General features: G+C 39.5%; 1 protein-coding gene across 1 annotated transcript in view; it reads left to right on the plus strand.

The window, feature by feature from the left end:
* Rp1 (RP1 axonemal microtubule associated) overlaps window positions 1-14,596 on the plus strand; it is a 148,565-nt gene that overhangs the window by 132,886 nt on the left and 1,083 nt on the right. The window contains exons 20-21 of the mRNA XM_076836283.1: window positions 920-1,071; window positions 4,130-4,284. Coding sequence (XP_076692398.1) covers window positions 920-1,071; window positions 4,130-4,284 — 307 coding nt within the window. The remainder of the gene's footprint in view (window positions 1-919; window positions 1,072-4,129; window positions 4,285-14,596) is intronic.

A 14,596-nucleotide genomic window follows, 5' to 3' on the forward strand; every position in this document is an offset into this window, starting at 1 on the left:
AATGCAAATCAAAACTAAACTGAGATTTCATCTCACACCAGTCAGAATGACAGTCATGAGAAATACAAGCAATACTAAATGCTGGGGAGGATGTAGAGAAAAAGGAACACTTTCACACTGTTGGTGAGATTGTAAATTAGTACAACCACTATGCAAATCAATATGGAGGTTTCTCAAAAGTCTAGACATGGAACCACCATATGGCCCATCTATACCAATCCTGGACATTTATCTTAGAGAATTAAATTCCTCATACTATAGTGATACCTGCATAACCCATGTTCATAGGAGCACAATTTATAATAACCAAACTTTACAACCCGCCTAGGTATCTACCAATAGATGAATAGATAAAGGAAATGTGGTATATATGCACAATAGAGTTTTATTGAGCCATAAAGAAAAATGAAATTGTCATTTGCAGGAAAAATGGATGGAACTTGAGAATATTATGTTAAGTGAAATAAGCCAAACTCAGAAAGTCAAGGTCATATATTTCTGTCAGATGTGAAAGCCAGAACAGGAAAAGGAAAATTAAGTGTGTGTGTGTATGGGGGGGTGATTTCATGAAAAGCAAAGGGAGATCAGTAGAAGAGAGGAAATAAACCAGGGGTGGAAGGAGAAGAGGGATGTTGATCAAATTATATTGTTATATTGTTGCATATACTAAGATGTAACCACAAATTCCCCTATTACATACAACCATAATGCAACAATAAAAAAATTGCGGAGGAGAAAAATCTAAGGGCAAAGTCTCTTGATAAATACAAAATGTCCAAATTAGGAGGTTTATCATATAGTTTTTTATTTTTTATGTTTTTTAACAAATATCCTGAGAACACATGAGTCTGGGTCCAGTTCGTATGAATTCTGAGGTAATAGATTTCCTCCTGTTTTCTCTTCCTTACTGCTTGGCCAGTGGTGAGATACCATGTTGATGTCTACACTGGGCAGTTGAAACAAGACAAAACGGAATCTGAGGTCTCCCTCTGTCTCTATGGGGAGAGGGGAGACTCTGGCCTTCGGCTGCTGCGCAAATCCAACATGCCAGTAAGATTCCAGAGAGGACAGGTAAGTCTGTGTAAAGGGCTCCTCCAGGTTCTTGGCATCCTTTCTGTTGCTGGCCACGAGTGATTTAAAATCTAAAAGGTGTTGGTCACTTTTCAAGTTTTAGTTTGGAGACATCTTAACACAAGTTTCCTGACCTGTCTTCCTAAGGTTGCTGTGTTTTATAAATTGTTCTTGAAAGAAAAACAGGATGTTCTAAAGCTATAATAAATAATGGAACAAAGAAAAAGACATTAAAAGTTAGTGATAGTGAAAGAAAAAGAACAAAACCAGTTGAAAAGATAACAAGGAAACATGCTTTCTCAGGACTGAGAGCTACCAAGCATTATTCTAAAAGGTCAGACCATAGAAGGACGATTAGAGGATATTTTATGTATTTTATATTTCATATAGTAACACTATAGACTTTCTTTAAGAAATCTTGAATGGAGCCAACTATATTTTATTGACATTCAAAAGCCTTCAATTCCTCATTATTCTCTTTTGTTCTTTTTATACAAACATAATTCCTTCTAAATATTAGACATTTGAGAAATTACAATGGGAAATCTATTAACCTAATTTTTAATGTTACTTGTTGCATATGGAAAGAGAATAGTACTTGGAGATCTGAAATCAAGTAGTTATCCAAAGGTTCAGTTTGTATGTATTTTTAAGAAGGAAGATTCCTTACACCAGTTCAAGATTGCTGTCTCTCAGACTTTTGTTGTGGTTTATGAAGTATTGTGAAACATCAAAGATCTTCAAGCTCACCTCTGCCTTTTATTTGTTGTAGTAGATTACATAAAAGCTTTCTCTCAAATGAATAGGAAAGCCAGTTCTGCTTTGAATGAGACAAAAACAAAATTATACCTAATTTTTATCACACCTGAATTAATTTAGAACAGAAACAAAATCCTAGATACTGTGATGTTATTAATATTATTCTAGATGATTAGTGAGATTATCCCCTGAAAGACACCGCAAGCTTTGCCCAGTCAGCCCCAGACTCCTTACCCTCCCACTTGGTGATAAATTGTGCTGGCTCCCACTCCTGGCTGGTGCTAGCTGGCTGGCAGCATGTAGTACTTGGTGGCAGCTCCTAATCATGTGAAGTTGCTAAGATGTTGCAAGTCATCTTCATGATTGATCTTCAGGGCATTATTGTGTATAGCATTTAACAGAGTTGGTAGGGTATATTATGGACTGAAATTAAAATGGGTAGGGGGGTATAGTGGCCATCAGGGCATAAAGTCTGGGTTTAATGTTATCAATCTTGAAGTTTGAAATCAGAAATACAAAACTGCTTTTTCTTCCCTGGTTCATTTTTGATTTTACATTTAAATTTTTTTTTTTTCCCTCAATTCATGGAATGTAATGGCGTTGCCAAATGGTTTCAAGAGGACTGTAGTCAAGAAACCATGGTAACAATCTTGGTGTCTTATCATTAGATTTGTGCCATCCCAGCCACAACTCACATCCTAAGCCCCGGATTGGACTGGTTGTTGTCATTTTCTCTACATGATGTCCAGTGATGTAAACAACGGCAGCAACATGCATCACAGTCCCTATTTAATCCTGTCCTCCAACCTGAGGTTGGTTTAAAATGCAAGAAATATATTGTATTTGAGTTTTCCCCAAAGCAAACCAGGAGAGACAGGTTTGGGTGCAGGTAGTTTATCTGGGAAATGATCCCTCTGAATCTGTAGGAAGTGAGGGAGCATTGATGGTGAGAGAGGAAAGGGAGAGAGGAAAGGGAGAGAGGTCAACATAGAGACACCAGTGAGCTGCCCACCGTGGGGCTTCATGCTTGGGACCATCAGAGGAACCCCAGGCACATTCCTCAGAATGGTCACCATATGAAGTCCTCAAACACATGAGCAGGAGACTCAGGAGATTAAGTGGTCAGTAATCCCAAACTGACTACCAAAGCAAACAGACGTACCTAGGGATGATACCAGAGGATGTGGGAAGGGACATCACCTGCCTCTGCTACAACAGGTGATGTGTGTCAAAAAACGTCCCCTTGGGAAGGCATACTAGGAATGAGGGATAGTGAAAATTAGGAGATCAAGGCACATCCAGGGAGAGGTACCCCAAATTCTCAGCTGGTTTACAGAAACATCACCATTGAACAAGCAATGAATTTTGTCTGGTTCAAACCAGGGCAGATTTCCACCAATAATAACCAACCAACAATTTGAGACCCAGGTAGCGTATCTGAAATTACCAAAGTGAAATTTAAGTTGGTAACAATGCTGGGGCAACCCCTCTCCTGTAGGCAACACAAACAATACTGGATTTGCATTTTTTTTTTTTTTTTACCACAAAACAGGGTAACAGTGGCTAACAGTCTACAGATTTAATGAAATTCACCACCTTTCCTCAGATAATTTTAGGACGGTTATTCTCAATAACAATATAGCAGAAATTTATGTATGAAGTTCTTTTTTTATTCCAATCAGCAAAGCATTTTCTTGAGGTCCTGCACTTCTCCGGAAATGTCAGCGAATTTTTGACATTGACACACCAATTCTATTTAGGAAGGAAGATTACAGAATTCTCTTTCACAACAAACCCTATTTTTATTTATAGAGGAAGGTACAGGAGAGGGATTTATTAAAGAATGGAAGAAAAGAGAGTAATAAAGAGAAAATTGTCCACATGCCTCAAAGTAGCTCATCATTCTGGAAAGCAAACGTTCACATTAGGTCACATGTCGCCAGCCTGACCACCCAATGAACCGCTTCTCAGGGGGAGGAGTGGAAATGAGAAAAAAGCCATAGACTGGAAGCTTTTGTGTTAGTTTTTTTTTTTTTTTTTTTTTTTTACACTGGCCGATGCTACAATGGAGAAAATAAAACTGCAAGAGAGAAAAGAAACACAGCCAAAAAATATTTTTAATAGATAAAAAAAGTAATTTGCTTATTTTTCTTCCTTTATTGCCCTTTTTTGATGCTAACAGTAGTAACATTATCTCTTTTAAAGCTGCTTCTGGCAGCCTTGGGCTATTGTGATTGCCAGTATTTGTTATTTGCTGGACTCTAGTTATTTCCATGGGGTTTTCTGTCTCTTCCACCAGATTGATAAATTTCAAGTTGAAGCAGTGTCACTCGGAAAGCTGCAGAAGGTGCTGTTGCACTGTGAGGCTAGTGACAAATCCCAGTACTGGTACTGTGACAAGGTCATAATCAGAGAGCCCAGTACGGCATCCGAGTCCATCTTCATCTGTGAGAGGTAATATGGGTCTAGCCCTATGGCACTTTAGAGGAGTATGTGTGGTGTGTGTGTGTGTGTGTGTGTGTGCATGCTTATGTGTGTGTGTGAGGTTGTGGTTTCATGGATTTTTGTCTTTTACTTAGTATTGCACATTATAGAGCACAGATTGCTTAAGTAAATGGTCTTTTGCAAAGCATTATGAGGAAGTCTTATCTTGTAACTACTTAGTGTCGGAATGTTATATGTCATAATTTCCAAAGTTTAATATTGGAAATCATTGCATGAATAATGAGAATATCTGTTTAAACGTTGGTTTCTTTACATTACCAAAATTTAGTGTAACAGGGTGGAACATTTTAGACAGAAGAACTTTCAGAACACAGTAGGTAGAAGACAGGGATTCAGATCTAGGCAAGTTGTGCTTTCCTGTGGCCCCATAAGGGTAAGTCATGCAAGCAACTCCCTTCATTTCTGACCTGGCCCTGTTGCCTTTAAGCCTGAGCCATGGATCCCCTTCTGCTCATCAGAAATTCAACATCTCCTTGCTTAAGGAAATGACCTTTATTTTCTCAGGAGAAGCCTTGCCCTCCAGATCTCTGCTGAATCCTGCCATTCCAAGAAAACTCCCAGCTTTGACATTTATGTTTGCTTGATCTCTTGGTCACCAGGGAATAGGGCCAACCTCAGTTTCAAGAAAGGGATTGAGCATGATCAGCTTTTTACACTAAAATGCAATCTGTTGTGGGCATGGGGGTAAGAAACGGGAATCCACTTTGAAATTTTGAATATTCAGTGTTGTGAGCTGTGCTACACCCATTTTTAAATATTTTTTTTAGTTGTAGTTGGATACAATATCTTTAATTAATTAATTTATTTTTATGTAGTGCTGAGGATTGAACCCAGGGCCTTGCCTGTGGTAGGTGAGCACTCTACCACTGAACCATAACCCCAGCCCCTGCCCTACACCCATTTTTTTTTCCAAACAGATAATAAATGGGAAATAAGGCCCAAAACAAAAGAAAACAAAGACAGGTAAACCAGGCAATTAGAAAATCCAAGGGTATGGATCTGGAGATGCCAAGACAATTGTACTTTAAGTGCTAAGCAAAAAGTATTAAAAAAAAGTGAGATGATTCAACTAAAAATTCCAAAGCCATGCCACTCAAAACTGCAGACACCAGGTGATTGAGGATAACACTAGAAGAACAGGAGCCCTGAGACCCACAGTAGGCCTTCCTCCTTCTTTGTCTCTGTAGTCATTAAGTTCAATCAGTTCCTTTTCCAGAGGGCCTGTTAGTTCACCCCTTTTCTCTTATTGCTTCTACCCTGACTGGTGTCCTTATTTCGTCAGTGCTAGATTATCACAGTAATCTGCTGCCTCTTGAGTCCTTCCTACCTAGCACTTCCGAGCTAATTAAACCACAATGCATTCTGACTTTACCTGATTTTCTTTGCTTTGGATCTGCTTGGATAGTTTTACCCTAAAACTTTTCAAGAAAAGAAAATGTGTGGAAAATATCATCCTTAAAGCTGAAATTACATCCCTCCTCTGTTTGGAAGTCTTCAGCCATCTATCTCTAGTACTTACCAAAAAAAAAAAAAAAAAAAAAAAAAAAAAAAAACAAAGCAAAGCAAAACAAACCAATATCATGATCTTTCAGTGAAGGCTTTATATCCTCTGATTCCATTTTCTCCCTTCTGATTCATTTTTATAACTGTCCTCTTGCCAGATCTCAGGCAAATGAGACCACCTGTCAGGAGCTGAACAAGCCAGTTCCACTTTGCTTCTCTACGCAGGAACACCCCCCTCAAACTCCTATCCTTGTCAGAACCCAGTCTGTCCTTTAAGGTTCCATTCATATTTGGCTTCTAGCATGAGAGGCATAACCAGAAAGTTTCTTTCTCATCTCCCAAAGGTTACTTAGAGCTTAGCATAGCCCAGGCCTCCCCATCTAACAAGGACATGCAGCACTGAAGAGAATCCTTAGCATCTCTTCCTAGCCTGTTGCCGCCTACAGGGCTTGGGTATCTCCTGGGCTAGGTGGCACATGTGGTTTAGTTGCCACATCAAAGAGCTAGAGAATGCTCCACCAAGGGCTTTATCCTTATGTTCTGACATACTTGGTCATGATGTCTTTTAAATATGAAATCTCCTGGGGATCTTTTAGCTGTATTCACACCCCCATGCGTGCATGCATGAGCATTCTATGCATCTCTATAGCCCTATCAACTGCGACTCCACTGCCTCCACCCACCCCTTCATGCATCCTTACTTCTAATTTGTGATGCTAACGTGGCCTCCTTTAGAAGGAGAAGACATAGTGATAGCTTAATTAGGGCCATTGGATTGTATCTGAAAAAAATTTCTTTACAGAATATATGAAATTAACAACAAAAATATAATAGCTATGGACCATCTTGATGTATCAAATGCTGCTATTTGCGGCCCTATGCGTAGTAGGTCCTAAAAAAAAAAGTGGTAGCCAATACTCATTCATACAATACCCCGATTAAGATAATAGTTGCTAAAAATCACGATTTCTTATTCAGTAGCTGTAAAGAGATGGGGCAGACCCTGATTCCATAATTCTTTTAAAGAGGCACAAGAGTATGGATCCAGGAGCTGAACAGGGCACAATAGTTTCCTTTCTATGATACAAAAATACTCTGAGGCCAATTACAGTGGTTTCTGAGTTCTTGGAGCCTGCATGTGAAAGGTCAAATATAATGTCCTCTAAGGCAGATGGAGTTGGAAGAGACTTTTGGCTGCATACAGGAGCTGCACTGGGCAGTCCTGGTAGGGGAGCTTGGATGGGCACATGTGAGTAATTTTGTTCTGGGGTGTAGGAGGCAGAAATTGACACAATACAGAAAAGAAAAGAAAATAAATGTTGGTTGTGCTCCTTAGAACTTTCTCAAAGAGCAAAAAATTTATAGCACAGCTGAATTAAGGTGAAAGACCACCCTGTGCTCGTTTTATGAACTATTGAGGAAAAATGCATAGGTGAAATACAGAACTGACCAGTGAGGAGAGTGCTTCTCACTAGCCTTCACATCATCTTTTCCCTCTTCCACTGAACACCCACACCCATACGATTTTATTTTTACTTCTATACCTAAAGATACTATTTTTCTGCTTTTTGTACCTTTAAAATAGATCAGAGTCTAACCAGTGAATTTCTGCAACAGAAGCCTTGGCCATTTGAGGTTTGGAGCAAGAAAAATTTGTATTCAAATAAGGTCAACGTTCGAGAGACTTTATAAGTTGATTCGAATATTCTTATTCATTATTTGAGTTAATTCCTTTTGGATGCTAAAACAAATTACCACAAACTTGGTGCTTTCTTTTTTTTCCCCCCCAGAACCAGAAATTGAACCCATGGATGCTTAACCACTGAGTCACATCCCCAAAGCTTTTTGTATTTTATTTTGAGATAGGGTCTCACTAAGTTACTCAGGCTCTCACTAAATTACTGAGGCTGGCTTTGAACTTGCAATTCTCCTGCCTCAGCCTCCTGAGCCATTGGGATTACAGATGCATGCTCACTGTATCCTGCAACTTAGTGCTTTTAAATGACAGAAATTTATTCTATCACAGTTCCTGAGACGGGTAGTTTGGAAATCCAGGTGTCAGCAGAGCCCTGCTGTCCCTGAAGGCTCTGGGAAACAGTCCCCCTGTGCCTCCCCTACCTCTGGTGGTTGTCTGTGGCTTGGGACTGTATCATTCAAGTATCTTCTCTGTAGTTGTCTTCCCTTGGTTTGTCTGGATGTCTCCTCTTCTTAGAAGGACGCTTGTTTTTGAACTAAGCCCACTTTACTCTAGTGGGACCTCAGCTTAATGTTACATCTGCAAAGACTCTACTTCCAAATGCGGTCCCATTCTGAAGTTCATGAATTTGGGAGGGCACTGTTTAATCCATTATGCTATTTGAGTGGCTCTCATAATGTACCATGCACTGCAAAGTTTCTTAACATTATATTAGGGATCGTCAGGTTTTCTGTGTTACCAACTTGTTCTAGTCTTGTCTTTGCGTGTATATGTGTGAGCCTTGACTTAAATGATCAAATTATTAAAAAATAAGTATCTTTTCACAGAAAAAATGTGATTTATGATATTTATTTGTTAGCCCACGGAGCCTAGGAGGGACTAGACACTTAGGCAGTTACAGCCAAGCTCTTTAGCCTGAAGACAAGAAGTGCCCTAAGTCTGTCAGTGTCACCCTTCATTACTCCTGATTGGAGATGGCATTGACTGAGCTCACAGGAACAAGTTATTTGAAGTAAAGGCCCTCCCTGGGGCAATTCTAAATATAAGGAGAATTTATAGATGCAGGAATTGAAAAGTTAATGCAAATAACTGATGTTTAAAAAAAAAAAAAAAAGAAGCTACCCTGACATCAGACAGAACAGCATGACCAGCTATGTCTTTTCAAAAGGAAATCATGGCAGGATAAGTAAAGTGACCTGAGGCATGTTCCCCTAAGGAAGGAGGACAAGATGCTGCACAGTGTTCCTTAGAGTTGATATTTCAACTAACACCTTTAAAATGTTCTTGCCTCATTTTTATTCAGAATTCTGTACTTTTTTTTTTTTTTTTTAAAAAAAAAGAAAGGTTGAGATCATTTCCCTTGGGTAGAGTGATGTAGAAGAAAAAAAGACTTAAGAGGTTTTGACTATGGATATAACCAACTACCAGTCAATCCTGGATTGATGGGAGGTGATGGGCCAACTTCAGGGCCACAGAGTCTTCGGCAACTTACTAATTATTGAGAAAGAATCTGCAGTTTCACTAAAATAACTAGGTCCTGGTGGGTAAATGAGATAGGCCTTGGGCAGGGGAGGCCAAGAGGCCTTCTTTGTACCCATAGGGCTCTTCTCTCTGGGAACCATCACTGCTGAAGCCAGCCTTGACCACAGAGCAGGACCTTGGCCATACCAGGGCCTGGTATGGTATGACAGGGCTCTTCTCTGTTCTTGGCCTTCAGTAAGTTCTCAGCTGGTGCTCTCCTACCTGAGCTTACCTAACCCTAACCTTCCTGGTTCCTGGAGTTGTGTAGGCACTTGGTGCCGTAGGTCCTGGTGAATTGACAAGAGCTGTATCACTTCTGCCAAGAAGTGTATTCCGAAGCTTCAGGTTGGAAAAGTCGCTTCCTTGTGCATCTTTCACGAGGCATGTGACCATAACTCAGTGCTTGCTATACTGAATTATATGTGTGTGTGTGTTTTTCTGTCTACCTTACATCTCCAACTTTCAGTAGACTTCTCCTCATGCCTGTGTGTTATATTTTTACTTTTGATCCCTACAGAACCATTCCTTCGATCTTGGAATAAATAGGTTAAACTTACATGTGTAATAATTGAACCAAGGGGCATGTACTAACCAGGACAGTCAAAGTCCTAAGAGAAAGCACAGAAAAGGGTGTATGTGGAATGAGGACATGATACCTAAAAGGTCTTATATATGTCTTAATCTAAGACACATATAAACAAAATGATCATTTACTTCCCATTTTAAATGTTAATGTTAACAAAGAGCCAGAGAATTATTCTTTGAATTGCACAGGCATTTAAAAAATCCAGTGGTGTTGATTTTCAAGCAAATGACAGTGACATCCTACCCTAGCTGTCAGTCAGGGAATGTCACATTTTCTACTGCTCTATTACTAAAGCCTCAAGTACCGTCGGGGCCACATCTTGATGGAGGAAATCTTGAACTTCTGCAAGGCTGGTCTTGCCCCTCCACTACTCCGTTGTTAGTCATGAAGCATCTTTTCTTGCTTAATTGTCTTGTGCCAACTCTGGGGTTTATTCCGAAGATATTACACATGGAGACCCATGAGCTTAGGAGGTTGTAATCAAAGACCTTCATTGTCTACAGGACAAACATAGAACAGAGTGAATGCTCAGAAAGTATGTGTTAAATCAGTGAATCACTGATGAGTTCATAAACTAAGTCCCATGCAGATTAGCACTGAATATATTATTTGTGTAGAAAGACAGAAATACAATCAGGGACAGCACCCTTTCTTTTGCTTCAGTGGGCAAGGGAACTTTACACCTCAGTCAGTTCTCGTGAAGGTGTTAGTTTATAGTGACAAGTTCAAAATGAATTATACTGCCACGCCTTGACCATTGAGCTTTCCAGTCTTCTTTTTCAAATCTCTCGAGTTAAGAGTGACTTTTACTTACTTACTCCCGGGACATTGGTCCTATCTTAGGTCATGTGACTTAGCTCATTTTATTTTTTCCTCTGCTTATTGAAATCTTTATTCTTCTTTATTCTTTTGACTTCAAGGCCCAAGTCAAACCTCTTATCCATTCTATGAAACTTTTTTTCTGTTCATCTTTATTCTCTTTAAAATCTCCCAAAATCTCCCTATGCAATATTTATCATATAATGTCATCTATTGTGGTTTTAAACAAGTTTGTCTTATGTACTTCTTAAGGGTAGGGTCTCATACATTGTCTTTTTAATTGTCCAGTATGGTTTCTTGTACCAAGAAGGATCTGACCAATATTTACAGAAAAACGAGGGAAGGAAGAAAGGAAAAGGAAAGAAGAATAGAAGAAAAGAAAGATGGAAGGAAGGAAAGAAGAATAAGTAAAATGGAATGTCAAGTTGGAGAAAAAGTTAGTGGTCACCTAGTCTTTACATGAGTTCCCTCTAAAACCTCCTCAGATGCCTCATTAAAAATAATTAACCTATGTATAAAAGGTTACATTTTCCTTTTCTGGGAAATAGGGGGAAATGATGAATAATACAGATAAAAGGGGATGTAGAAATTTCAATCAAGTACAGGAAAATCTGAAATACTATTTCTTTAGGGAGAACAGAATAAAAATTATCATGAGACAGTGAGCAATCATTTAACTTTACTGATTTTTTTTTTCCTGAAAGAGGCCACTATTAATCATTTCTTGCTATTCTGAGCATGTATTTGTGCTGCTGCAGATTTCTGTGCTCTTCTTTGTCAGTTTGAGCCATTCCTTGGTGTGAAAATGACAAGTAGTGATGGTGGGAAACTGACAGAATGAGGCGCAGGGATGAGTCTTGCTCGTTTTTTTTCAGGATGGGGGTGGAGACGTAGAACTTTCAAGCAAAATTTCTTCCACCATTTTCAATGTGGGTGAGTGGTTGCCCTATCTAGAATGTACCTCAGACAATTCTGATGTCTAACCTGTATCAGCCCTTTGCCTTTCCAAGCCCCTTCCCATATGTGTTAGGGCAGGAACCACTCAGACACATTCTTTGGCTTGTCTACTGTGAATCTCAAAAGACTTAGAAAGTTTTTTTTGTGCTTTCTGGGTAGGACATTGAAAGGGAACCCCCTGGAGATCTGGGGATTTGAGGCGTTCTTTTGCTGATGGTTGCATAATATATATGTTGTTCTTGGACAAGCTAGCTTCTTCTTGCTTTTTCCCTGTTCTTTTCATATCACTGTTATTCCTCTCAAGCCACACTGCTCTAATGCTCCCATCTGCTGGGGTCTTGGGGGAATATTCTTTTCCAAATGCAGAAACACAGTCCTTAGTCTTTAACTGCTAACCTTGGCTAGTTTCCTATTGCTTTTTTTTTTTCTGGTTTCTTTCAGGACATTAGGTGTAGAAATTAAATTTTGAAAGGATGGGCTTGGACACATGCCTGGGCAGGTATGTGAAAATATGTATATGGAAGAACATAGGCATGTGCTGTGAATACTCTTCCTTAGAGCAACTAAAACCCATTCTGTTCTCTTCATTTAAAATGGATCAGCAGTGGGCTGGGGATGTGGCTCAGTGGTAGAGTGCTTGCCCAGCATGCACGAAGTACTGGGTTCAATCCTCAGCATCACATACATGTAAAATAAAGATATTGTGTCCACCTAAAACTAAAAAAAATATTAAAAAAATAAAATGGTTCAGTAGTAAAGATATAATGGCAATATTAAACTATTTCTTTTAAATAGAAATCAAAGGAAATTAAGAAAAATAGTTTGATGACTTTAAGATTTTAAGAAATATCAGGCTAGAGTAATCTAGAGAGAATTATTTTTAATAGGCACCCAGTATTCTACTAGCTCCAGGAATTTCAGTGTCACAACAGTGCTTTGTCTAGTATCTTCTGAAAAAAGAAAAATTATAGAATAGACTTTTCAGGAAGGAACTACATCCAAGACAGGTCAAGATTGTATGATTTTTTTTTTTCTTTTTTGGAAAATTTCAATTAGTCCATAAACTCTGGTTTGATTGTAAGATGACAAGTTCACTACAGCCCATTTTAGGAAGGAGAAATTTAAAGGTGACTCTTATGGAAGTAGGCAATAAAACTGGAAAAAAAAATAAAAATGGACATAACAGACCAGGAAGGCATCAAAGAATCACTTTCCCTCTAGATTGTCGAGATGTCTCTTCATCAAAAATCTTCATCCTTCTTTCTGTAGAACAGTTTTTTCTGGAAGGTTCTTCTCACCCATATCTCTGTGACTGACTTTGGGTTGTACAGTGCCCCTTTTCCTCAACAACACTGTGGAGATTCCATGTTGTTTCTCTACCTTTTAGTTCACAATATTAAGGGAGAACATCTGATTGACTAAGCCTGGGTGAGGTGTCCCTTCCTATTCCAGCCAACTAGGAGGAGAGGCCAAACATTACTACCCAAGGCCTGTGTTGTCTATGACACATCTGAAAAAGAAGGAATCATTGTTGGTTGACTGAAAGTTACTTCAAATATATTTGCTATAATGCCAATTATGTCCAAGTACTATGTTTTGCAATGAGGAAATAGTAGTAACTGAACATTTATTACATATCAGAAACCATAATAAATTTATATATATGTAGTTCTGTATTCCTATTGTGTAGGTATTATTATCTATAAGTTATAAATTAGGAAACTGAGGCTTAGAGAGATCAAGAACATGGGTTAAGGCTTTACAACTAATAGGTGTTGAAGTTAGGTAGTCTTGACTTCATGTTAAATCCAGAGCCTGCATTCTTAAGCATAAAGCCAACTCCCTTTATTCTGATTCATTCAGAGACATTTTAGCTGGAGAGATGGGATGCATTGATCAAAACCAATTAGTAAACAAGATTGCAGAATTAAGGGCTAACTCTATGTATAAAATAAGTTGTGTGTGTCATTAGATCCCAGAGAAGGAAGAGAAAGCACATTATGATCTGTGGTGGGTCAGAAGAAAATGAGATCTCTTGTAGCCTTGGAAAACTGCAGACTTGAGTGATCCTGATGACTGGGTGGGACTGCATGAGCTCCCTCTGGACCTTCTCACCCCATATCTGACCATCATCTGAGATTTCAAGGCCAGTGTAGTAAAGTGGCCTCCACAGCTCTGCCTCTTAGTTCCTTGACATTCTCAGATATCTCCCCATAAGTAAGCCGCACACTGCCACCCTACCCCTCTGCACACTCACCCCATGGCCTATCTTGTCCAGTAGCTTCCTGTGCGTCAGCTGCTTGGGATCCCATGCTATCCCTGTACCTCTGCCAACTCTGCTCTCTCTCGGTTGTGCTCTTTCTGGACTGCCTCCTTCAGCTCAAGTACCACCTCTTTGTTGAACTATTTTTGTTCCTCATTCCTCTGAACTTTCCCATTCCTGCCATTCAGAACTGGCTAGTCTTCCTTTGTGCTCCCCGCTCTGCTGTTATTTCTTCTACCACTGTTTCAGTCCGACTTTTCACCACTGTGACTAAATGACCTGACCAGCACAATTGTAGAGGAAGAAAACGTTTATTTGAGGGCTCATAGTTTCAGAGGTCTTAGTCCCTAGAAGGCCGACTCCATTTCTTGGGGCTCCAGGTAAGGCAGAACATCATGGCGGAAGAGTGTGGCAGAGGGAAGCAGCTCACGTTTTGATCAGGAAGCAGAGAGAGAGAGAGAGAGAGAGAGAGAGAGAGAGAGAGAGAGAGAGAGAGTGAGTCAGAGTCTCCACTTGTCAAATACAAATTACTACAAAGCTACACCCCAATTACCAGCTCCTCCAACCACACCCTACCACTTCAGTTCGGTTAATCCCTATCAGGGGATGAATTCATGATTGGGTTAAGACTCTTACCACTGAATCATTTCTCCTCTGAACCTTCCTCCATCATCTCACATCCAAACCCTAACAACACTCACTGCAGTTCATTGCATTTTTATCTTTACATGTCAGTTCCCTTCCTTGATCTTGGAAGCTCCCCCAGGTCAGATTCCTTACCTCTATTGTTGTTCTTGTAGCCAGCACATAGCAAAGTGTCTGGCACACAGAAGGTACTTTCTAGGAATTTATCAAATGGACAGATAGATGAATGGTGGAAAGAATGGAAGTATGTTTGAATATAGGATAGCATAGC

The sequence above is a fragment of the Callospermophilus lateralis genome, chromosome 16, assembly GCF_048772815.1.
Source record: "Callospermophilus lateralis isolate mCalLat2 chromosome 16, mCalLat2.hap1, whole genome shotgun sequence".
NCBI classification, from domain to species: domain Eukaryota; kingdom Metazoa; phylum Chordata; class Mammalia; order Rodentia; family Sciuridae; genus Callospermophilus; species Callospermophilus lateralis.